A 26645-nucleotide genomic window follows, 5' to 3' on the forward strand; every position below is an offset into this window, starting at 1 on the left:
AGCAAAGGGCTGTCTTAATTTGCAGAGTCTGAAGCATGAAAAGGTGAGATGACCTACTTAACTGACAAAGATTTGTGCTTTCCAGAATCAGGAAATCTACTCTTTGCAAAAACACCCAAGCTTTCCTCCAGCTTTTTCCATTGTATTTTCTTTCTGAGTCTGCTTTTTCTTTTTTTTTTCCTCTTCATGTCATTAGGATTTTTTTAGGTGATATCTTCAGCCATTGAGTGACTGACTGTTCATAACCTTATTAAAAAAAAGTACATGGTCCTATGGTGTGTGATACTGGTCTAAAGCAGGGCTTGATGCTGTGTGGTGTTATGAAGGATCTGTAATGTCTGGAAACAGTTTTACAATGAGAAGGAAGAAAATTCTGAAGGAAGTGGGATGAGAAGATGTAGATGAAAGTTCCTTTATAGATGAAAGTTCCTTTATATGCTGAAACACAAAAATTACTGAGAATAGGATTATTTCTTTCTATCCAGGGAACAAAATCAGTGTCATTTTAAGAGAGTAATTGAAGTTTTTTGCAAGAATTATTTATTGGGAGAATTGTTAAAATTAAAGATTCCCAATCTACAGTAATACCTTCTGAATGCTGGATATTATTGTCTTTTGTTTTTCATGGCCCTCTTCATTTCTTTCTATTCAGTTTCTTTCTTCCTCTTTCTTTAAGGAGTATTTAGTGAAGCAGAAGCTGTGATTAATTTATGATGTCCGTGCCACCTTCAAGATCAAAATAAATTTCTGTTATAATTCCCATTTTCTGTGTGTCCCAGGTCTCTTCTTCTGATCCCCTTCACTCCAGAATTAGCAAGAGTGTGTTTGGTTTGGTCTTTGATATTCTGATCTAATTTTCTGGGCTAATCTTGCATCCATTCCTGCAGCTGAGAGGTGCTGGTGTGGCTGGACTGGTTTGGGGTAATAGAATCCCTGCAGGATTCTCAGCTCCTCAGTGGACTCAAGACACTGCACTTTGGGTAGCTGTGTGTTGTGCTGGGTCCTTTATAGTGATTTTGCACTGAGACATTTAAAATTTCCTAATGTTCTGCTGGGGTGTTTCAGCAAGACTGACACATGCCAGGTTTAGATGCTCTGGTGCAATTCTCTCCTCTTTTCTTGCCTTTGTTTGTTCTTGCAGAATGAGTCACTTGATATTCAGGACTGTCTTGTGCTCAGGCCAATTTAGCACTCGTCAGCTTTGCAAAATGCACTTAACACAAACTAAATACAAATGCCTAATTATGCATGTGCACCCATGGACTGGTTTGAGGCTCATTTATTGGAATTTTCCGTATACTCATTTTGATTCTTTATAGGAGTTGGATGAGCTTTTTAAAAACTGATTTACTGATTGCTTTACAGTTGCTATGTTTCATTCCTGCACCAAGATAATTTCCTTGGGAAACTATACAATGTGCTATATAAATAAAGGGGAGTTCTAAAGGGGAAATAGCTCAGAAATATACTGGGCAAGTTACTCATTTTCTGGCTCTAGGATGGTGTTGACAAATGCTGTTTGTTAGGATCTCTGCTCTCCTTTCTATAGATTAGGCCTGTGGTTTTGATTGGAAAGGAATATAGCAGTAACTGCATTTAACTTGGCATAAAATCAGCAGAAGTTTTTGATAAGATGAAGAACTTCATTTTACTGACCTGAACTCAGAAGTATGTGTGAGCTACCTCAGGTAGCTGAGGCTGATTTGAGCTGGTACCTCTACACCTGTCTATGGAAAAGCTGTGGAAGCTGTAGGAAAATTGAATCCTATTAGCAAGGTTTGAATCTTTTGATTGACTTTTTGTCTTATGAAAATCAGTAGTACTCTAGATGCTTTCAATATCTACGTTTCCCAAGTTGATGAATGAGACAGGAATAGCAGACTATTTGCATAATGTAGTTTCTATTAATGTGACTTTCACATTTTTCAGTGCCTTTGTTTTTGTGTGTGGAGCTGTTCTTTTTATTGCTATACTATTTTCTCTACCCTTGTCCTTTCTGTCAACTTTCTTGGCACTTGCATTGATTTTTTTTTTTCTGTTAAAAAGAAAAAAAAACCCATAACAACAAACAAAGAAAACACAACCTTGAAACAAAGAAACTGACCCCCTCCTCCCTACCTCCAAACATTGTTTTTCTGCTAATTTTGTAGTGGATTGCCACAGTTCTGTGGTCTTTATGTTTAGTCTTGATGTATATACTGTGGTACAAGATAGTTCAATTACTGCTACAGATTGTCCTGTAGAGAATATTTCCCAGTTAAGTCACCAGTTTCTGATATAGCCCCTAACTTGCTGGAATTTAGAAACTTAGAGACTCTTTGTTGACAGCTCTGTAGTACTGAGGCTGATTTTCTTCACATTAGCTGCCAATTCAGCGTTTGAGGTGAACTCAAACTTGAATTTCCCCCATTCATTATTCAGCAAGCCTCAGTGTGGTCCTTGGTCTGTTCAATACTGCTAGAAAGCAAAGTTTGAGTTTCTCTCTTAAGTGCATTTGATACTTGTGTCAGAACAACCACTGTTGTAATTGTTTTCCTGTCAACTTTCTCCATGTGCACAAAAAGAAAGCTGCTGGCCAGAGCAGAAGAGGTCTATCATTCTCTGCATTCTTCAGCTTAAAAATAAAACTTTTGCTTCTCAGATGGTGATTCTGGAAAGATAATGTGGAAGGATAGTGAGAAGATGGTTCTAAAACCAGATACTGTGCAAAGTCACTATCCCATTCTATTACAAGCCTAAGTTCAGTAAAATCAAGCATGTTTTTTGAAAAGACAAGTGACACCTCATATTCTGGAATACCATCCCACTGTTTCAGGTTTGGAGAGTTAATTTTCAAAATTATTTCATTAGACTGGAATCTAGATGCCAAAGTTACAACTTACAAAACTTTTTAGGTTATATTAGAGTACGTAAAATGTAATAGCCCTAGATAATTTGGAAGTAAGTATTAGTCTCTCTGTCTTGTTTTTAGTTTATCCTGTCTTAATGAATAAAGTATCTCCAGCTGAAGTAGGGATATGACTGCTTTTATGAAAGTCAATATGTTAGGCTTTTGTTGAGTCTGTGGTCAGCCAGGCTGCAGTTAACACAAACATTGAGAGTGTGGGAATCTTACTGGGATGGTAATTTCAAAGCTTCTTTGTGAGCTTTTTGCAGGCAATCAGAGACAAGTAGAACAAATCAAAGAGGCCCTGTTTTTGAAATATAATTGAGTTTGATGTACTGCTTACTCAGTTTTCTTTGCCTTTGACTCTGAGGAATTTTTTTAAATTAAGACATCTGACTGTGTGATGAAGTGGGAAAATAGTCATATTTGAGCTTAGCTATTTAATATTAGAGAAAGTTATAGTGATTTCTTAGGAGGTATTTAAGAAGGTGTTTTAAAGAGAATAAAACATTGCTCAGTCTGATGCCTGTTAGGGCATGGGGTGGACTCCATGATCTTGGAGGTCTCTTCCAACCCAGTGATTCTGTGATTCTGTTCAATGCAGGTTTTATTGGATGCAGTAAGGAACCAGCTTCTGTGTGCCTGAGTTCTGATGATGAATGGTTCTGCAAAACCCCAGCTACAAATTTTTAGAATAAAGTGTTTTAATCTCGTGGTAATATAAAAATTCAAAACTGATCTTCTAACACTATAAGACGTTTTTCCTCTTAATCTTGACACAAAGTTCCTGTTATATTTATTAGAAGTCCTGACCTTAGAGTCAGGTGGAATAAGTCTTTGGACTCCTTGAGCTTATTTTTACTGTGGGGAAGGGGTTTCTCTAGAGTGAGTGTGGTTTGTGGTGGAATGGCCATTAAATAATGCTAGAAAGCAGACCACCAGCATCTGGCAAATGGTTCTGGTGTGAGATGAGATATCATATGAAGATTAGTGTTTTATTTTCACTTCGTTTCTAAATTAATATGCAAAACATTTCCATTTGATGATCCAGCTTGGTTTTGTAACCAGTATTATACAGGATGTTTTTCTGTCTGCAGTGTTTCAGAGTTTGTGTATTTTGACCACGTTTATTATAAATTACAACTTGCAGTGCAAATTAGTTCAGTGTTATACATCAGTAATCTCTTTGAATCTCTTATGAAGAGAAGATAGACAACATTTTAGTTGCTCTGTAATGCTTATAGGATTCTCTTTTTCACATTCTCCTTGCACTTAAAATAGCTCTAGGCTTTGACTTTGGAGCTAAGGTTATACTTCTATTCATTCAGCATTCAGACTATTATTGCCCAAATAATCAATTCTGGAACCCTGTCAGGCTGATGCTGTGACCATTGCCCTGGGGAGCCTGTTCCAGTGCCCAACCACCCTCTGGGGGAAAAACTTTCCTAATCTCTACCCTAAACCTCCCCTGACTGAGCCTTATGCTGCTTCCTCAAGTCCTGTCTATGGTGGGGGATCAGTGCCTGCCCCTTCTCTTCCCCTCTTGAGGATGTTACAGACTGATGAGGTCTCACCTTGGTCTCTTTTTCTCCCAACTGAACAGACCAAGTGATTTCAGCCACTCCTGGTGTGAGACCCTTCACCATCTTTGTTGCCCTCTTTTGGACACTCTCTAACAGCTTTTTTTTTTTTTTTTTAATTTTTTTTTTTTTTTTAATATTGTGGTGCCCAGAACTGCCCCCAGCACTGGAGGTGAGGCTGCCCCAGCCCAGAGCAGAGCAGGACAATCCCTCCCTTGCCCAGGGGATGCTGTGCCTGATGCCCCCAGGACATGCTTGGCCCTGGTGGCTGCCAGGGCACTGCTGACTCATGTTCAGCTTGCCACTAAATTCATGTCCAGAGCCATTGGTGTGCTGGCATGTTTGGAAGGCATCTATCCATCCTTGAATTAAACCTGTGTTTACCCAAATCCATCAGTCCTTTCCCTCTGAAGTCCAGTTTTGGGTGTGGTGAGCAGCAGTCTGTGGCTGTAGCTGCCAGGGAAGGGCTGTCTCAGGAAGGATGGTGGATGCATTTCTGTAGTGGCTTTCACCAGGAGCCTGCTGACACAAGTCAGGAGGCTGAGGACAGTGTTTATCTGCTCTGACCATTTAATATTTACTCTGCTCCTTTCTCTCTCTCATTGCTGCCTGTGCATCTTTAACCTTTTCCTTGATCTGGTAGCATGGCCTGAAGGCAAATCACTAATCATGCTCGTTAGAGTATGAGGTCTATTGCTATTTGATTAATCTTTCTCCATGTGCCCTGTGGCACTGCAGTTTGAAATACAGCTCCAAAAGGTCTCTGGAATTGGAGTGGAGCTTGCTCTGTCCTAGTGAAGTGCAGAGGCATTGCACATTGTTTTATGTGCATTTGGAAGCCCTTCTGAGGCAAAGAAAATGCTCTTGTTGTTGATACTTAAATGGCTTTATAATACACCTCAGCTTTCATCCCCTGAAAATTCTGTCTAATTGAAAGAGCCATTGTCTCATTTCAGTTATCTAAACAATCTCAGTCTTCATTCTTATAATTATGGGAAGAGCCCAGCAGCTCTTCTACTAAATTATTACTAATTTCCTAATACTACTGGGAAAAAATATTTCTAGAATAATTTTCTGTACTGACTCAATGATACAAGTCAAGATTGGTGTGAAAACAGATTAGGGAGTGTCTAAAGAAATTTATCAGTTTTCCTTTTGTCACAATAACATAATGGATATAATATTTAAAAAAAAACACAATGAAACATAAAATGAAAATTCTGGAAGTGAAGTTCTGATAGCTAGGTGGTACCTTTGCCTTAGTAATGGAAAAATATGGAAGTCTTCATTACTGGAGTTAAGAAAAAATTTTCACATTTTCAGCCCTTGAAGGAGTGTAACTACTATGAAAGAAATAAAGCATGATTTATTTTATAGACTCATAAATACCTTTCCAATTATTTCAAGCACATTATTTCTTTCATTACAAACAATTAAAAATGTGTCAGTAGTTTAGGAAAGAAAACTCAGTATACTTTTAGGTGTGGAGGTTTCATCCCTATTAGAAATCATCTTTGTAAATCTGTTGTATGGAATTCATAAATAAAGACCAAGAAAATAAATATTCAGATGAAGAAAAATTGACACTTGAGTTTACAACACCTGCATACAGATCTTTCATATTGGACAAACTGCTTCTAATTTCACTGATTTCTTTGGTTCAGTGCATTTTAATTAAGCTTTTGACTGCTCCTCAGTAAACCCTTCCTGCTTCAAAGAATTGATAAGCTATCCACACTTGATCTGAGCTACTGTAGAAATGCTAAATATCATGTATGGGCAGCACATTTCTTCAGTCAATTTTTTGTGAAAGAATTGCTTGGTCTGTGTGGGACACAGCAGCTGGTTCTGCAGCAGGGCAGTGTCACTCACAGCACTTGTGTTCCTTTGGTTCATTCATGGGTCAGTCTGGAGAAGGGAAGCTGTTTGAGTTGTCAGAGAACTTAATTTTAATTTGAGAGAATTGTCCAAGAGCCACAGAATCTTCTCATGTTATCCCTTACAGTATCTCAGTGGACTTTATTCTGAATTCAAACTCTTCCCCTATGAAATAGCACATATTGAGCTCACTCATCAGTCATCTGTTTATTTCAGGTTTGTTCATAAATAATCTAATACATTTGAAAGCTTAGAGAATTGGTTCCAAACTGCTTAGTTACCTTTGTGTTTAAATGCTCTTATGCTAATGGCTGTGTGCCTTATTAATGCTCATGGATTACATTATGGGGCATAGAAAATAATGTAATAGTGTGTTCTGTGAGTATGTTTAATAAAAACCAGATTAGAATTAAGACTGTATTGTGAGTCACTGACATATCAGCTCTGTGCTTAATATCTTATCTAAATCCCTGTCCACAGCTTTCAATACAATTTGCATATTTTAGTGAAGCTGAGCATAACAGTTCTGAACCACTCAGAAGAGTAAAAAATACAGAACACATAAAGTTTTTTGCAATCGAGAAATATATTATTCTGATGGATATGTGCTCCATCAGTGCTTGTTTTTCTCTGTATGCCAAATTGTTTCCTTCTAGAAACAAATTATAGATGTGCAATGAGCAGATTTCCGAGGGGTGTGGAGAATATTTGATAGGAATACAAAGAGAAAACAAAAGAAAAGCTCACCCTAGAGCTTAAAATAAGATCAAAACTGTACTCTTAATGCATTCTGGTAGCTGTGTCAATGTATAGGTAATTTTACTGTCCTGTTCTGTGGGGCACCAGGGGATTTTGTTTCTCTGCTCCTGTTTCCATGGCAATTAGAATTAGATTAGTTTTAGGTTCACAGTGGATAAATGAGAGCCACTAAGCTGTGATGTAGTGTTTGTGAGTCAGGAACACACTGAGCCTTTTTATACAGTAGCCCAAAACTGTGCTTAAATCATTGTGGTTTTCTGGTTGCTGTTGACTTGCTTGTATTTATCTTTCAGCCTGCAGATCTTTTGCTCGTGCTTGCAGTCTGGTGGCACTTGTGCTTTTTGTGTTTAAATGAGAGAGCAGTCCCTGAATTCTGGTGATAGCTGCATGTTGAACACTCAGTCTGCATATTTGCTAATAAAAATTTATATTAAATCTTTAAAAAACTCTTTAGCCCAGGGCTGATTTTTGCAGTGTTTTCAACGTGGTGTAATAGTATGATTTTTATCAGCACCCACTCTTTAGGATGACTTTCTGGGAAGACCATTCCAAAACCAAGCCACTGTTTTGTATTTGTCCATGCAGTTTTCATGTGTGTATGTGTGTGCCTATAGAAATATATAAACCTTTTTCTTCTTCTGGTACTTTGTTAATACATTCATACCACCCTCACCCCAAGAGATTTTCATTCTTCCTGTTTTTCCAGGAATTGGAATGGACAGTAATATTACTGGTGGACTGTTCCAGTCAGTTTTCAGCTAATTCCCATGCAGCACAGCTCCTTTTCCTATTGTGTGTATTTAACTTTACCAGCATTTTGCACTAATGGATTGCAGATGCTGCAGAGAGTGTTATTATAAGAAGATTTCATGCTCTGGTAGTAATGTGTCATGCTTTTATAGTCTCTGAGTATGTGATAGTTGTGACATTATTCACACAGTATTTAATGCTTGCATTTTGTCCAATAATTATCTACCTTGTACAAGGGCTATGGTAGATTTCCCAGAAACATTGTCCTGGACTCCCAGGACAATGCCATTGTTTTAAACTTGTTTTAGAGGTACACCTAGACCTAAAAACAGTTGGGGTTATTATTTGTTGATGTACACTTGAACTTCACCCTTCCAGGAATATTTGAGTTGACAAAATTAATCCCTATATTAGACTAGAAAATAATTTTTAGAACCCAAGTAGAACTAAGAAAAAAAAATCATTTTATTAAGGAAATTAATACATAGATGTCAGTAATTTAAAATTTCTACAGGTTTTTTTTGTACCTTGATAGTGTTTCACCATACTTAATGTGTCTTTAATTAATATTTATATAAATATACAATTTATGTAGTTTAGAGAGGAAGGTTAAAGGAACCACTCTAGAGAATGTATTACATACAAAAGGTATTTTGTCTCCTTGGAGTTGGAGACTTGGAAAGCAGATGATTTAAGATACATTGAGAGGCTGCATCATTGATCTGTCCCATATTCAATGTCAGAGCACTCTGGATTTCTGGGGATTCACCAGGCTGTGGATGCAAAGTGCTGGAAAAGACACCATCAAGGGCTAATCCTTTGTTTGCAGTCCCTGCACTAGGAAGTAATTTTACCTTCTGTTTTTGTCCTGCCTCAGTATGTGCCTGTTAGAGTAAATGCATGTTTGTCATGCATGAGCACCACTTCATTAATGATAATGGAGTTTTCATATGCATGTTGAGTTACTGTATTTCCAGTGCTGCAGAAGTCAGCACTGATGTACTCTGTTTTTTCCTCTGTGCTTCAGCATTCTGATAATCAGCAGATACATATTCTCACATATATCTGTGGGAATTCTCCTTAAAGAATCAGGCAAAGCTACTTTTTTGCATGTTTTTATTATTGCAATTATTATGTTATGGAGAGGTTCACTACAATTCAGTAGATGGAAGGTTAAGGAATTATTAAAATTTCAAACTACAGTTTACTTTTTATTTAAGAAAGAAAAAACCTGTGCACAGAATACATAGTAGTGATTTTTGAAAAGCATAAGAAGCTGTATGGATTGCAATGTTGTGCTATTGAATATTCTCAGTTTCTACTGTAAGATATTTTGGGCCTGTAAATTACATACTACTTTTCAAATAATTGCTGCTTTTGTATAGAGATAAAGTGAGGTTTCTACGAACTGTATTTAATGCTAGGGTTGTATTTATAAGAAGTATAAGTTGAAGAGAAAACAAAACATAAAGACTGACGGCTTTTTGGGTGTTGGTTTGTTAGGGTTTGGGGATTTTTTGTGGGGTTTTTTGCTTGTTTGTTTGGGTTTGTGGAGACTTTTTTGGTTTGGTTTTGTTCTTAAATTCCTGGTCATCTCCAATATCAAGAGAGGTCTGTAGATTGCTGTTTTGATAATTTGGTGTATTCTAACTGAATGTTAGATTGGGTGTGTGATGTCCTCTGTGTGCTTTTTTTCCTAGTTACATAGCTGTGCACATTGTGGGTTAATGTGGGGTGCTGGGCACTGGAAGCAGCTGCATCTCAAAGCAAAAGAAGTTTTTTTGGGTAACCAGTGAGTGACACAGGGGAGTAATGGGGTTGGAAGGTTACAATGCAGCATTGTTGAAGTGGCCTCTTATAATGCCAGCATTAAAGATCCAGGTGGAACACTGAGTTCTTGTCTATTATCTGTGTAAATTTATCAGGTGGCCTGGCTGTGCTTGACCTTTTGCCAGTACAGTGAGTGCCACAAACTCTCCTTTTCCAACCCAAAACACATGTACCTTTTTCATCTTACAAGGCCTCTGTAAAGGTCAAACACAGTTGTAGTTCAGCTGAACAAAAGAGATCAGCTCCCTTCTTGCACCCTGTGCAATGCCACAAATAAGACAAGAGGGGTAGAGGTTTAATTCATGGAAAGGAGGTGACAGTAAATGAAAGTAAAGATTTGCTGCTCATAGGTAGTGCACTACAGTATCTTGGCTCTGATCATCTGAGTTGGTGACTGAGAAATACTGATTTATGTATGAATATTTTATGTATCAATACATGCTCTGGTTTGGAATGCAATTTCTTACTTTTCCTAAAGGCTTTTCTTTAATAACCTCACAATTTCAGCCTGCCCATTTATTTAATTGGATGCATGTTGCTGTCCAGCAAGCAGACAAACTAGCTAACCTTGTCATTTTACCTTCTGAGTGCAGTTTCACATTACAGGATTATCAGCCCAGAGCCAAGTTATCATACAGTAATAATAAGCTAACATAGCTGTGTGAGCACATTTAATTAACTGCAAAGATGGAATTCTCTGCTTTTCCTTCACTTGGCCACCATCCAGAAGTGTGTAACTTCTCTGCTGTAGGAAATGCTGTGGAATACAAACTATGCACATTTGCATGGAGGCATTATAAGGACAGTCCTTGATATCCATATCCTGGTCTTGGTTCATTTTTACTGTGCATTCATCTCTCAGCTGTTGCATTAGAAACTAACACTGAGATTTTACTAAAAAACCTCATTTGATGGGTCTTTTTTAATGGCATAGCTACCAAAGAAAATACCAACAGGTTCATTTTCCACATGTTGTCTTTCTGAATAGTGCTTTCAGCAGCTGCTGCAGCTGTGGGTATTGTCAGGTTGTGAAATATGCTTGAAGCATTCTCACAGTGTGAGTGTCCACAGAGACTTTGTGAGAGCTTAAACTGGGCACTCCACAGCTGCAGAGAGCCAAGAGCTCCTTCTCCCACATTGACTCCAAACACCCCTGGCCTGGAGTGTTTCCATTCTGCACTGGCTGGACATAGAGGCAGCTCTGTTTGTCATGCTCTACTATTTTTACACCTGAAACATTGTTAGGAAAGCAGGATGGAGTGGGAATGGTGACTAGCTAAGTATAAAAGTTATTGTTACACAGATTCTTTGCAGGAGCTGAGGTGAAAGAGTGACACTGTGGACATTTGAAATAAATACCTTGTGCATTCTTTTCTCTGCATTTAATTTACTGTTTTTGTAGTTTAATGTTGTAATTAAAAGGTTCCTCTCCACTACTTTTTCTCCCACACCAGGGTTGATATCACTCACTCCTTTTCTTGTTTCTTTCTAGATTTTTCACTGCATGTAAGGCTTACAGCATCTCAGCTGTAACTTGCATGTTGTTTTAAAACACTTAAGATTAGCTTAAATGTATAAAGGTCTGAATCCTGTTTGCTTTTGGTTTATAGTATAGAGAGTAATGTGTCTGTATGCTAAATCCAAGTTTTAATGAATGTATGGGTCCTCTTTCAAACATAAGATCAAATGGGGAGGTTATTTGAGTGGGTGAAACAGAACACAAAACCCTTTTGCTAATTTATCTGGATACCTGGATGATTTTATGATTGCTCTGTCACTTCTCCTATTTTCTTAGCTACTTTTCAATTGTGCTATGATACCACAAGGACATTTGCCCTAAGCATTTATTCTCCTTTAGTGTTGATAACATTTGGGTCTGGGAGAGAAGAAATATTTTAATGACTTCTTGTGATCTGATCGGAACGGAGTGAATCTGGCAGCTGGATTGAAATTTGTTTAAAATCTTAGTACTAGCTCTGTTTCTTTTTTATTGACAATCAAAGGACAGCATTTTATTTTTAACATTTTCTTTCCATCATTCTGGAAATACATATCATGACTGTGTTTTAAGCACATCCTGTTTCCTCCATGTTTTAATGACATGGTGTGACCATGGTGCCCCTTCAGTAACTCTGCTCTCTGTTCCAGGTGCTGCTGTCAGGACTCATTGGTGTTGTTTCATGGAAGAGGCCCCTGTCCCTTGTGGTGAGAAACTCCCAGTGCTTTTGTCTTTATAGGGAAGCCTGATAGTCTGTGGGGATGATTTGCAGTGCTGTTGTGTGTCCTGATGTTTATGAACACTTAGTAAAAAAATTGAAAGGCATTTGAAGTTGTGACATATAAACTACCTGAGTGAAAATAATATTTTTCTGCTGTCTCACAAACAGATTATTGCTCTGCTTGTACCTTTGCATTTAACCTAATTTGCCAAAAAATGCACTGCAGAGCAATGTTTTTAGCAGGTATCTGGATGGAAAAAAGCCCTTTCTGAATTAGTAGTTGTTTTTCTAAATCTGCAGGCAGATTTCCAGCTACATTATTATTTCTGTTGTGAGATTCATGTAGTTACTCAATGATGAATAGTAATCCATTCTTTCTGTGTGCATGCTAATAGAGTTTCAGTTAGCTTATTAATGTAAAGCAGTATTAGATGGAAATCAGTCTTATTAAAAACAAGTGATGACTGTGTCAATAAGGATGTGTTAGCAGGCAAACATTGCCTTTGAAACCATGTGTGTGTAACAGAGTAACATGAAACATTTGTAATATAGTACTAAAGATCATCCTCAGAATAAAGAATAAAGTGGGAAATGTGAAATTTAAAGTCGTGTAATAATTAGAAAAAGCCTAATTAGAACTTCAGGTGTATCTTTCGGTGTTATGAACTCAGACAGTAGGCATAGAGCTCACATAATTGAATAAATAATTTTCATGTTATCCAGGGCTGTTGAGACTTGGCTTCTCTGATTCCTGAGCACTCACTTGCATGTTGTAAATTCAGCTGGGCTTTCTAATATTGGCTCATTGAGTGAAATGTAAATAGGCAGTGATGGTCAGTGTAATTGAAGGGAATAAAGAAAAAAAGGGAGGAAACAGTAATGGTAACATTACTCCTTGGAGAGCAGCTCATCTTCCTGAAATCTGCTCTAGGAAATTATTTATTTCCACCATTAAGCTTAATGGTCTTGGGTTAGATCCTGATCTGCTTGGCCCTTGGAGGTGATGCTATAATCAGCTGGGGAATGCAGACAGGGATGGTGTTTTCCCTTCTGTGTGTGATTTACCTGTGTAGTGGGTTTTACAGTGGCTTCATAATGTCCTGATTTCCTTGCTGAGGTGTAAATACCTTTGGGCAGTTGGACCCCACGTGTGCAGGGTGACTGTTCTGTTTAGCAATCAATAATTTATAATTTTACAACTCCCAGCACAAAGTACCACCAACATGCTGATGAGCCATGTTTCTCCTGGTCTGTTTATACAATACCTATGCCAAATACATATGGTCAATAATTGCCTTTTAACCTATTTTATAGTATTATAAGCAGCTAGATAATGGATTGTAATACATGTCTTTTTTTTTTGATACAAAATCTGGCATTGCCAAGAGTGATAGCAGATAAATAAATAGCTTTATCATTTGAAGCTATGAATAAAGTTATATAAAATTAAACCATGCACCATCTGTGACGTCCTGAAAACTGGTGAAACTGTGATAATATTTTAAGGTGCCAGTTTTCTGCATATCTTGGATTTGTGACTAAAACTGGTTTATAATAACCAGTGTTTTGACTATTTCTGTGGAGCACTTGAGCAATATCAAGCCTTTCTGGTTTTCTCACACAGCAAAATTTGCTTTGGCTTTTTCCTTCCTCTTTCCTTTGCTTATTAAACTATCTTTATCTCCATCCACAAGTTTTTTTTCACTTGGGCTTTTCTAATTCTCTTTCAACCTGCTGCAAGGGGCAGTGAATGGGTGGTTGTGTGATGCTTTCCTGCAGGGAAGGTCAGCCCCTCACACTGCTGGATGCACTTTGCATCCTGTAAATCATTTTTCCACAGATGCAGTGTCTTTTTTTTTGCAAATGTGTTATTTTCTGCAAGAAAAAAAGAGAAAGTTGAAGAAGCATTAAACAGAGGTAGTTTATCAACCATTAATTTCTGGCTGTGTCATACTAGAAGTGCATTATGTAGAATTGGTGTAGAAATTAGAGTGTTGTTGCATAGTTTAACACTTTGGTTCCAAAGTCAAAACTGGGAGTAGTTGTGTATTTATAAGCTATTAGTATGAATGCTGTTTTGTATTCTGTATTCAGTCAAAGATTTACAAACATGCATGAACTAAAGACAAATGTGTATTTACTAAGTACATTTGTAATATTAATGTATGTAAATTTAGAAGTTCTGCTAAAATGTCTTTGCAATTCTTAATTGTCTGGAAATTTTTTTGTTAGTTTATCTGAATTTTCTTGGTCACCACCTAGAGATCAGTTGCTTATTGCTAAAATGCTTTATACGTGCAAGGAATCAGTGTCTGTTATCAAACCTGTATTTACATTTACCAGAGGAAATATTCAGGCAAAGGAGATTTTTAAATTGCTCACACATTGATTTTGAACAGTACTTGCTGTATATTCCAGGTTTTACCTCATAAAACTTTCCATATTTTCATTTTGAAGCCTCAGAGTATTGGTAGCACATTTGTAAAATCTCTCAAGAGATCCTTTTTTAGAAACTAAGTGTTGTCTGTGTCACTACCACTGCTTAGTGTTAAAATGCAATGTTAAAGTAGGAATTTGTTTCCTCATGGTTTATTGAAGTGTTTGAAAATTGAGAGAGAGCTTGTGGAGCTCCTGAGGCTGAATAACCTTGAAAAAAACTTTAAATTGTGCAGTCAGATTATTTTTCTGTTACAATCTAATCTATGGTAATTGCAAATCTATTTGTGCTAAGGAGATTAATTCAGCCTCAGAATTGAGTTGAAAGCTTCTCTGTTGCCATCTGGCATTTGGGTGACCCCAGAAAAATGTTTTTACATTTCTAACTGAAGGTTTTTAAAATAAACTGAAAACTTTTTTTTTTTTTTTTTCAATGAACAGAAATATGGGGTGTCTGTGAATGTCAGTGAGCACAAGGTAATATTGCTTATCAATAAATGATATTGATTATTCAGAATAGCTACTTAAAAGCATTTACTATGAAATGTGCATTCCAGATCCAGTTCTGTGCACCAGTGAACACACAAATCAGTGTGTGTATAACTCAGTGTGTTGTCCCTTCAAATGATCCATTGTTTCAAGCCTTTTTCGTTTTTCATAAGCACATGGGATTTTCTTCATTTAAAAAAATAAGAGAAGTCACCCTAATGGCTGCTGTGCAAAGTCTCAGGCTGCACCCACAGTGAGACTCAGTTAAATACAAAAATGGACTTTTAAATAAAGTATTCATCTTGGGTCAGGTTTTGTTGCAAAATTAGAGATTATCTTTCTAGAATTCCAGTGAAAAACTTGAATTAGTTGAAATTCAGGCTTGGATGTTTTTCCTTTTTTCTGTAAAAGTCGTTAGAAAAATATCAACGTTGAAAAAGGAAATTACAAATAATTTGAAATCAATCTATGTAGTGGAGAGTGTCAGCATACACAGGTTAGTTAGGAGAAAAGCCAGGGAATGAATGCACAGTGTGGGGATCAGCAGAGTGTGGGGCTCCATCCATCCCCTCAGTGCCCCTGCTGCCTTTGGTACCCGTGTGATGCTGAGAGGAGCTGCACAACATCCCTGTGCCTCAACACAGCCCTTCATCACCCTGCAGCACCATTCCAGCATGAATGCCCTTGGAGTTCCTTGATCAAAATATTCCCTAGGAACCCTGCTATGAGACAAACACTTGTCTTTGAGGCTGGAGCATCATTTTGAAGGTGAACAAAACACTGAGTGAGAACAAATGCATCTTACATACCTGTGTCTTTCAGTTTCTGATGAACTGGGCAGGGGTTAAATTCTGGGTGTTGCTGCTTTCAAAACAACTTGGGAGGCTGCAAAAACTTCTGTTTGGAAAGCAGATCCAGTGCTGGCTCAAAAAGTAGCTCTTCTCTTTATTTAGCTGTAAATATTGCTCAGGGCTGATGTGAACCCAGGCTTTGGAATTGAGAGCAGAGTGGTTTTCTCTGACCTCTTTTCTGGGAGCATAGAAGGAAACTAACCCAAATTCAGGGGAGCTGAATGCTAAATCAAGAGGAAGAGAATGTGTAGGACTGGGACAGGAAGGAAGAATTGAAATGTGAGTCTGGCAACATGAGGAAGATAGACATCAAAAGATTTGAGAAGAACAGGACCTAGATGACCAGAAAGAAGTGAACCCAGACCATGTCAATAAGAAATCCTGCAAGAAGATCTTGGATATTTCAGAGATTCAGTGCCACAAGTACCATAAATAACTGAATTGCAATAGATTTGTATCTTAGTTCTGAATGATTTCAGTGAAGAAAATGTAGGCTGTCTCTGCACACTATTGCAGCATGGCTAAAATCTGGGAGACAGGATAGAGAAATCAGGTTAGTGTCTTCAGTGATAACTGTGTTCCATGTTACATCAGTTTTTTTAAAGTTTATTTTAGCTTACACTGCTGATTCCTTTCTTCTTTAATATCATGAAAAAACTGTCAGAAAAAACTACCCCCATTGCCCTTTCATTAGAATAGACCTGACAGAAGAGGAAGAGGGGAAAAAATGGAAAATGACCCAGTAAAGTTGTGAACTGGGTGAGAAAGAACACTTGAGATGGAAACAGAACAAGTGAATCAGGGGAATCTTTGCAGTGCTGGAGAAAAGATGTCACAGGGTGAAGCATCTCTTTAGAATGAACATTCTAAGTCCTCTTTTATAGCTTGACACTTCTTAAAGCTTCCCCTTGCCTTGGTCTCTGCCTGCATCTCCCTGGTACCCTTTTGGCCAAAGCTGTTTTTTGCCTGTTCCTGGGCCAGCTGCCACTCATGTGAGAGTCTGGGCTCCTCTGCTGGGCATCCTGTGCTAATCAGCTATCCCCAGTGGCAGAGTTTAAAAAGACCACAGGCAGCTTTTTCTGAAGAGCAGGCAAATCCTGCTGGGGCATAACACTTGCCCCTTCCCAAACGAGCAGTTGATAATTGCCCTGGAGCAGTCCCTGCTCTTCCCCAGCTGCTCCTGTGGTGCATTCCTGCCCTGGGAGCTGCACAGCTCCATCCCAATGCTGCTGCTGGGGTGAAGAATGTGCTGTGGGTGCTGCCTCCACCCTCCTCAGCCCATCACCAATTCCCTTCTTCTCACACGCTTTCTAAATATATCTGATGGTTCTTTCATCTCATCTGCTCCTTCTTTTAGAAATGCAGGCTGCATCCCATCTGCTCCTGGAGCTCTTGGCAGCCTGTGCACAATCTAATTTCTTCAGCTTTTTCTTGGTGTGAGTCTGGTTTGCTTCAGCATTTCTTCTTCCTCCTTGGTAAATTAATCTTGTGTCACATATCACTGGGGCTGGGTAGTTGGGCAACATGGGAGCTATTTGTTAAACTTTGTATTTTGTTTTCAAATAATGAGGAAACACTAGCTTCAGAAATTTATTCAAGACAAGATGAGCTGCATTTGAAATGTTTTTAAAAGTAGAATAAATATTTGTAAGAACTAATATAAATATTTTGAGGTGTGATGGAGTTGAGAACTGATACCTCACTTTTTGACTCATATACTCAAATCAAAACTCATGTGATTTTAATTTTATTTGTGTGGCTGATGGAAGGAAATACACTGTTACCCAAAGAGAATCTAATTATTATCCTGTGCTTGTTGAAGAAAAATACTTTGATTTCAGTGGGATTTGTTTGCCAGATAAATCACAGTTTATATCCTAAGCTAGACATTGTGTGATACTGCAGATACCATAAATCCTCCAACAGCATTATGGATGAGGTTCTGCTTCAGATATATGAGGAAAGGTCTTTGGAATCTTCATTTAATGATGGATCTCCATCAAATTATTCACATGAGTCTTTCTTGGAGATGTGTGTGCAGTTTTTCTTGAAATGGCCAAAACTAGAGTGAGTTTGCATTACAATCAAATTGGAAGAGCTGCTGTGCATGTTGAAGCCTTCCCTCAGAAGCTGATACTGAAAATGCTTTTGCTCAGATGATCAGCAGTTGTGGCTCCTGACCCTGCTCACCTGGCAGAATTTTCCTCCTCAGGAATGAAACTCAGAATTCTGGTGTGCAAGGGCTCAGAGAGACCACGCTGCTGTTAATTAATGAGAATAATTGCAAGTGAGTAGTTAATTGCCATTAATATGTGGGGAAAGACAGATGCAAAATATCAGTGTGTGACCTTTATCTCCTGCTTGTGTCTCATTACATTTCTGCCAGGAAGAGCTGCTCACAGAGCTTTTGATGCCTGTCCTTGTCAGCAGGACAACACCAGCCTTTATTTCCTCAGGGAATCCTGCTACAGATGTTATGGAAGGTTAATTTATATGGAGTAACATTTCACTGACATGTGCATGGAGGTGAATCCTTCCTGCAATGTGACACTTGCAAAAAGTAGTGTATTGTTTAGGTGGATGAAACCCATTAAGCAGTTGTAATGGAAGTATAAATTCAGTCTTACATGGAATTTCTTAAAAGTTATTAGACTACTCATGTTGTTGAAAAAAGTGTATTCATTTTTATTTATCTAACAGTTTTGTTTAAATATAGATTGTTGTATATAAAGCTGATTTAGAAAAATGCTGTCTTTCCAAATGTCCCAAGACCCTAAACATCAGCTTTCTTTTCCTGTTCTGCTGTTGTTGTCATGGAATATTTTTGAGACAGTGTCTTATTTGTTAATTTTTAAAAAGTTTCAATTTTTACTTCCTTGGAGAGTGTGTTGGAAGGAAGATTAAACTACTACGGCTGGGGTAGTTGCAAATTTTAGATCTGGCTCATGTAGTTAAAATTCTATTCAGGAAGCATTATATTTGACATTTTTATTATCACACTGTAGATCAAATGCTCTTTTTCCACCTGGCTGTGCAGCTGAAGCAGTTGTTTTTGAAGCATTTCAAATTGACAACATTTTGAGTAGCATTAAAATAAGTTAGGGCTGTTTGATTTCTTTCTCTTTCAAAATAACTCTTAAGTTAAATTTCATGTGCATGGATTTTTTTATTTAGGGGAGCAGTGGTGCATAAGTGGAATTGTCAGTGATGAAAATCAGACTAAATAAAACTATTATTTAAAAAATCATTGTTAAAAAAAGTGTTGCTTTGAATGCCATTTCTGTTCAGTAAGTTTTTTAAATGGGCTCCTTTAAAAATTGTATGTTTTTTCTATTTAAACCTATAATATGCAATGAGCATTCAGCATCTTGCTGATCCAACAGGTGGTTTCTGGTGTACCCCAGATAATCTTGCATTGACTTAGTCCTGGCACAGTTGCTGATCTCGCTTCTTCATAGCTCTTGGTAGTGATAAATTTTCAGGTTTGCTTCTGGTGTTTAACCTCCTGCACTTCTGCCAGGGAAACTATAAATTCTGTAGCACAAATAACAATAAAAGTTACTGTCTGCAGTTCATGTAAGACAAAGTTCTGTGAGCAGAATACCTTGGGGCAAGTTTTTAATCTACTTATATAGTGGTTTACAGAGACAAGCACATTTACCTCTGGCTATTCTTGCTGCTTCACAAATGAGAAATATGTGAGTTAAAAGGAATATATTTTAAATGTCATTGAATATACCCACATGTATTTAATGGGTTTGGAGAGAAGCCTGTAGTACCTTGTGTCAAACTACAGTGTCTCAAAAATATTGCTTTCTGCAAATGATTTCAGTGTAAACCAAAGTTCATTCAAGGAGATTGACCTTTCAGGAGCTGCAGGACAGGAATTAACAGGAAAAAAACACGTAGACACAGTATTGCAGGTACAGAGGATTGGCAGATTTACAGAACCCAACTTACCATGGCAATGGCTGGTTTTATTCAAAGTCCTCTGCACAGGAGAGTTGAGTCATGTTTCATCAGCACAGAGGGTAATTAATGTTTTGTCTAAGTGTTCATGTCTTGATTATCAAACCACTGCAAACCACACTGGGAAGTGGTTGAAATGCCAGCAATGAAAATGCAATCCTGTTACATATACATCTCCAAAATGAAAGTATGAGGAATGAAATAAAATGTTGTGTTTAGAAATATGGTTCCATGTGGTGAAATATTTACATCTCTTTTGGAGGACTTTAGTTATTGTGCATGTAAAAACCTCTTTGTCCTTGTAGTAGCAAATATTTCTCCAACTGTAATGTGTGCAGTTCCTTTTCACTGTGTTCTTGATGCAGCAGTGAGTTGCTGATTTGGGTCACTTGTGCAAGATGAGATCTCACATAGTGAATTGTTATATAATTTTAAATCATTGCATCCTAACTGTTTAGTTTTGTAGAATTAGTTTAGGACTATAGTAACATTTGCATTGGAAGTCCCATTAATATTTCTTTCAGAGAGTTCTTTGTGTAGAATATAAGCTTTGACTTCTCCAATTAGTTCTGCTACCACCATGTCATAATAAATCCATTGGCTTTGCTCCTTGTTCATGTATTTAGTTCTTGGTGACTTTTGGAGCTTAGTAATTAATGCTTCTTGCTGATTTTTAGGAATATTTTAGCTTGTTTATATGTTGAAACTAGAAAGTTGAAGAACACAATATTGTGGTTTTAAATCTAGCATTAAGATGTCATAGCTCTCAGAGCAAATATTTGGTAGCTCTTTATCTGAGGAAAATTTTAATGTGGAAATCAGGCATACTTGATTTCATAAATAATGTATATCTAACTTCATCTACAGTGTTTCATAGTGTAATGTTGGCCACAATGGCCACTCTCAAAGGGCTGCAGATGTGTTTGTTTTTACTGCTGCACCTGTGCCAGTGTTAGAAAAGACAGATTTGTGATAAAATAATTAAGCACGCTGAACATGTTTTTTAATGTCTGTAAATGTGGTAGTTGATTCTTTTGTGCCTCCTTTTTTCTGTTGTGGCTTCCAGCATGGTGGTAAACTTTACCTCTGAAGTTGTGGTAACAGAGTACCAATTGTGTCCTACTAGAAAGATTTTTGTGGTATTTAGCTGAGAAGCATTAAGGAAGGAGATTGGAAATTTGTCAATTCCTTTTATTAGGACCTTTGTGCTCAACAAGAGGCAAGGTAGTTTCAAGACTTGCAAAGGACACGAATTTCCCACTTAGCTCCATGTCCAGGTTAGGTAGTTCCTTGCCTGGGACATTAAGGAGTGAGGAATAAAATAGCAAAATTGGGAAGACGAGTGTGACAGAGAATTTCAGGGGTATCATGTGGTGAGTGCCACTTTGAAATGCAGCTCCTAAACAGAATGTGATGCTCAGACCCACTGAGATGAACAGGAATTCTAAGAGCCTGTTTCATTATTTTCACAGTGCTGGGTCCTTCCCTCTTGTTTTGCCAGTGACAAGAGGAAGAGGTTACCTTGGAAACTCCAATAGAGGTTTCTTCATTAATGAATGCTGATATGGAGAAAGCACTGCAAGGATAGATAAACCTGGTGTAGGTTACAGTCCTTGTTGTCAGCTGTGATGCTTGGAAGGATCTGAAGCTGGCAACTAAAATATGTAACACAGCTTCTGTCCTGTGGTTAACACTGTGGAGGTTACAGGGGGATTTGTCCAAAAGCATTAGAAAAAAATATTCAGCCATTTTGGATTTAAGCTTGTCAAAAATATTTCTAGCACATGCACTAACAAAAGAAAACATCTTGTGAGAACAGTGAAGGGCTGTAAACTGTGAACATGCTTATGAAAAAGAGATGCAACAGAATTTCTTACTAATTTCATATAATACACTCATTCCTGTTGAGTTATAGCAATGTCAACACTGAATATTTAAGGTGGCCACATATCAAGCACACATTTGTTCTTGCCTCTTACTGCTTCTGCCATTCCCTATATGTTGAGATTTGTCTGCCCTGACTGGGCCAGGATTTTTTACATTTCAAGCAATAAAATTATAATTAAACTGATGGATTCAGGTTGATGATTGTTTTGTCACATTTTGAGATGGGAAAAAAAGGAGTAATCAACACCATGAGTAGTTGATATGGAGGATGTTGCTTAAATGATAATTGTTGTTTAAAAACCAAGTAGTTTTATATATATCCAGAATTTTATTCACTCTTTTCCCTCATCTTGTAGGCACTCATGATATATGATATTCACAAATACTTTTCCTGTTTAAAGTTACCCATATCACCATCAAACGGATTTAAACTGTTTCAAGACTGCATCTGTTTATAATAAAACATTTTTCAAATCTTACTTTTTAGTAATGCCTGGTAATAAAACCCATTAAATTTTCAAAGTGTGTGATAAAAGTGGGAGATAAATGGATTATTTTGAAATGGCTGGAGGAAAACATATAATAGTCATGTCTAGTTTTGATTTCACTTTCTCTTACAGTGCAAGACCGAGGACACTGTCAGATTAAGTACCTTACTCTCTTTAAAATACACAAAAAGTTGCCATCCATGTAATTGTGTGACAGGATGGAAGCTCTTAAACATCTAAATTAGATTTTTTCCTTGTTTGCCTCTTGAAGTGAGCAGTAACAGGGTGCTTGGGGTTTTTTGCAGATAACCTTTTTCATGCTGCTCTCTGCAGTGTGTGTGATGCTGAACTTGGCCGGGTCCATCCTCTCCTGTCAGAATGCTCAGCTGGTGAAGTCCCTGGAAGGATGTCAGTTGGTGAGTGATGGAAAACAAGGGCAAGGATTCTATTTTTCATCTATTAGGGTTTTATATGCACATTCCTTTAATTTCCAGAACAGTAGGTATTTAGTAGAGCAATCTATATGTGTTACAGCATGAAAAAATACATTTTTGGGAAAAGTTTGAGTTAAAGTGTTAATGTTAATTGAATTCTAATGTTAATTGAATTCTAGCATATTTTCTAACTTCGACTTGTGAAGATGTCTGCAGAAATAAACTCATGACTGAAATGTTTGAGTTTAAATATTAAGTGTTCAAATTTTCAGAGCATGATGAAATGCTGAGTAGCTTTGCCACAGGGTATTGTACTCTGTAAGGACAAGTTGATTTCATTGTGACTGTTTATCATATTGTAATTGTCTCAAAAAAACCCAAAAAAGCAACAGTTTCTTCTACCCAGACCTCATTCTTTAGGCTTTCTTTGCTCAAAATCCCATTTCAGTCAGGCTGGGGATTTCCACTTGAATAAATTGCATTGCCATGTTGCAGGGCTCATATACATGGGATTCTGGAGTTCTGTTCTCACACACCACCCTCTGGGAGGGATGCACTCTAGTGAACAGCACTGCTTGATGATTAAGCACAGGATTTGACTCAGAAGGTGGTAATGTATTATGCTGAGCATATATAATTACTTTTATTACCATTTTTCTCTCAAAAAGGAAAAATCCCAGTTTCTTAACAGCTTGTTCCAAGTGTATATTTAATTTTAATTCCTTAGATGGTTCTCTTCAGTGCTGTAGATCTGTGCAGTCCTGCACTATGTGACTGGTGTACATTATCAAACCTAAATTTTTTACTTGCCTCCTAGGACACAAATGTACTCTCTGGGGATGCAGCTCTAGGAGTCAAAATCCAGCCCTTGCAGACATGTGGTTTGAAATATAGTTAACATCACATATAACTCAACCAGTAAATTTCCAAGCACAGTATAGTAAAAAAAGTAAAATTCAAAATAAATTCTGTTTTAGTTTTGGTATTTCTGCCAGACTCATTCATGGTGAGTGCATGGCATTAATAGTGATAATAGTATCTACTGTATTATGGAGTTTAAATTCAGCAGTGTTTCACATATAGACTTGTTATTTGAAGAAAAAAAGTAAGACACAGTGGTCTTATTTTGCTTTAAACACTGGGGATTTATTGTAGATTCCATAATATGTATTTTTGTGTGAATACATGAAATGTGTTTGCCATATGTTAACATTTTGAATGTGTAATTTGTGAAGTTGGTGTTTGTGCCTTTATCCTGCAGCTTAGCAACATAAAGCACTGAGGAAAAAAAGGGGCAGTAGCCTTAATGCCTTGTTATGAAAAATTAATTGGAGTTTTTTTCTCATAATTAGCTGCAGATCCTGTAGCCAAAATCTGCAGGTTTGGCTACAGAAGATCCTGTAGCTGCTGCTTTAAATCAGTAATTCAGATGTGTATGGAGAAGTTACACACTCAAGCTGTTCAATAATGTGTGTAGGAGAAACATTTCCATATAGGAATTTATTTTTCAAATAATGTTTCTAAAAATTGTTCTTAAAATGTATGGGTAGAGCAATTAATATATTTTATGTTCTATTACTGCACAAGTCAAAATACATTTTATTTCTTCATCTGTATTTGGTTTTATTGAGTTTACCTGTCTTGTAAGTCACTTATTCTTTTAGAAAATAAATGCCGTAGTTTTAATCAAATTTGCAGGTGATTATTATTCAGAGAAGTAGCAAGAGTGTCAATCTCTCTATTGAAAGATTACTTATAATTTTTAGTTGTACAGCTGAAATTGGCCTGTGGTTAGAGTAACACATAAAGGAAGACTCTTCTTTCCCCTGAATTACCTTTAGCTGGATAGACAAAGCAAGGAAAACTGGAGCAGGTGCACAAAGAGCTGAATGACACAGCCCAGATCCAGAACTGAGGTTTATTTGTATTCTGTTTTGCACTGGACTAAACTCAGTTCTGTGCATATGGAAAAACAAATTTTAAAATTCCAGGAAAAAGAATATATTCTGTTTTGTTCTTATGTCTCAGCTTTTAGTCTTGATATTTCCCTACAATGCAACTTTATCCTTATTGGATCCTCCTGTCTTTCCCCCAGCATAAGGTACTGGAATTGACTGAAATAAAGTATATTCCTTCCCCTGAGGGTACCAGTGGAGCTTTCTGCTGCTTCACTGCCTTGTTGCCAGCTTTGGAACTCTCATGCTTCATTTTAACTGCTTCTGATTTTGCCCTGTTAGGGGAGAATGTGTGTGCACTTAGCAGCCAAACAAGCAAACAAGCTTCTTTTCAGCACCCCTGACATAATTTGATGAGTTGATACACATGAAAAAAAGTAACATAAGGCCTGTGAGTGTGTGAGCATGTATTTGTAATAAATCTGGAAAGCCATTACCTTTTTTGGTTCTCTGCTAAATGGAAGTCAGGATTTAATGGGTTTTGACTTTTGAAGTAGCAGTACTGCTTTTTGACAAAACAAAATAAACTTGCAAGACAATTTATGGATATAGGCAGCTGTGGCTGAAGTTTGAAATTTTAAATATGGTTTGGATGAGTGTGTACTGGGAAACTTTCATAAATATGGAAACACATAAACTCTACTGTGAGTACTGACTGGCATGAGTAAGAATCACAAAGTGGGACACAAATATCACGGAATGGAGGTGTGTGCAGGGGATGAAGTGAATGATTCTTTATTCTTGAGCTCTGCCAGCCAAAAAGAGATTGAAACACAGACAGTTTTGGAGGCACTGCTGATGTAATTGAGTTGGCAAACTCCAGTGGCTGGAAGGAGAGATCCCAACCCCTTCTCCCTGTGCCAATGCAGGTTTATTGCAGAAACACAGCTCAGCAAAGAGGTCACTTCACCAACCTGGGAGGAAAAGGTGCACAACTAGGCAAATTGATAAGAATTCTAAAATAATATGCTTCCAATCTGATAGTGAATCTTGGTGGTTTTGAATATGCTGTGATTCTTAACATGGCCCTGTGTTTTGCAAGAACTGTCATGTAAATTATTAGCTTTTAACTCATTTTAAGAATTAAGTTAAAGGAAGAGCTTTTGAGCCTTATTTTTGTTACACCTGTTTCACATTTGAAATGCCAGATAGATGGCATGAGTCAGTGCCTGTCCTTTATTGAACAGGGCAGCAAGAATCAGAATAGATGATCTTGCAGCAGAAAGCTTTGTCTGAAGTCCACTTTCCTCAATACAGAAACTTTTTAGCAGCTGAAGCCTATATTGATTATCCAGGTGTAGCCTTCTGGCCCCTGGCCTTGGCACAGCTCTAAACTCAAATTGTAAGTTCCAAACTTCCTCAGCAGCATTCCTCAATCCCTGAACCATTTCCAGAGAGTTTTGGGAGCAAGACTTGCCCAGTGGCATTCAGTGCTTTGATTTTACATCAACTTGATGAGCTGAGTTCAGCTGAACATAAACCATTTAGTTGGGTTTTGATCAGATCTTTCACCTTTCAAAAGAAAATATTAAAAGATTACAGGAATAGGAAAAGAACTAGTCTGAAATTGTTCAAGCTGCTTTGTAGTTAAATTGCATGTTAATGAGAAGTAAAACCCACAACTATCATAAAGGTGTGCAAACTATGTTTTTTCTTTATTTCTTTGCAGTGTCTGTGGCATAGAGTATGACCAGTCTCTGAGTTGCCACAGACAATTACTTCCAGTGTTACCTTGAAGAATATGGGAAATGGTGTAATTTACATTCCCAATTTTTTCTAAAGCCTTTTACAAATTGTGCTGGCTAGAGGGCAATCTGGAGTCCCAGGAGCTGAAATCCCCTGAGATAGCTCCTGCCCTGAGCATGCTTTCATCACAGTAAGCAAGCATTCAGTCATCTGTACCTCATCTGGAAAGGTTTATTATGTTCTTTTAATTGACTCTTATTTTTGCTCTTCCATCTGCTGTCCTGGTCACCAACACGTAAGGAGAGAGTGGTACATAAGCCTGATAAAAGTAGTACTAAAAATACATGTAATTTAACATAGAGCTTTTAAAATCATGTGAACAATTTAAGCATTATTTGAGGTCTAAGAAGTAAGTAAATATTCTGTTGAAATGATTCTGTGGATAAAGCTGTGCAAGGTAATTCCAGAAGGAATGCTGATGCCTGTTTTTGTTCAGGAAATTGGCAACATCCTAGGGAGAATTGGAATTAAAAATAGAAAATGCATA

The 26645-nt window shown here is 37.4% G+C and overlaps 1 protein-coding gene across 1 annotated transcript in view; it reads left to right on the forward strand.

Moving 5' to 3' along the window:
• Nucleotides 1-26645, forward strand: part of ENTREP2 (endosomal transmembrane epsin interactor 2) — a gene marked incomplete at its 3' end in the record, with an annotated part of 71741 nt that overhangs the window by 17858 nt on the left and 27238 nt on the right. The window contains exons 2-3 of the mRNA XM_079318058.1: nt 11833-11889; nt 22329-22439. Coding sequence (XP_079174184.1) covers nt 11833-11889; nt 22329-22439 — 168 coding nt within the window. The remainder of the gene's footprint in view (nt 1-11832; nt 11890-22328; nt 22440-26645) is intronic.

Source organism: Erithacus rubecula (genome assembly GCF_903797595.1).
Source record: "Erithacus rubecula genome assembly, chromosome: 14".
In the NCBI taxonomy this organism is placed as follows: domain Eukaryota; kingdom Metazoa; phylum Chordata; class Aves; order Passeriformes; family Muscicapidae; genus Erithacus; species Erithacus rubecula.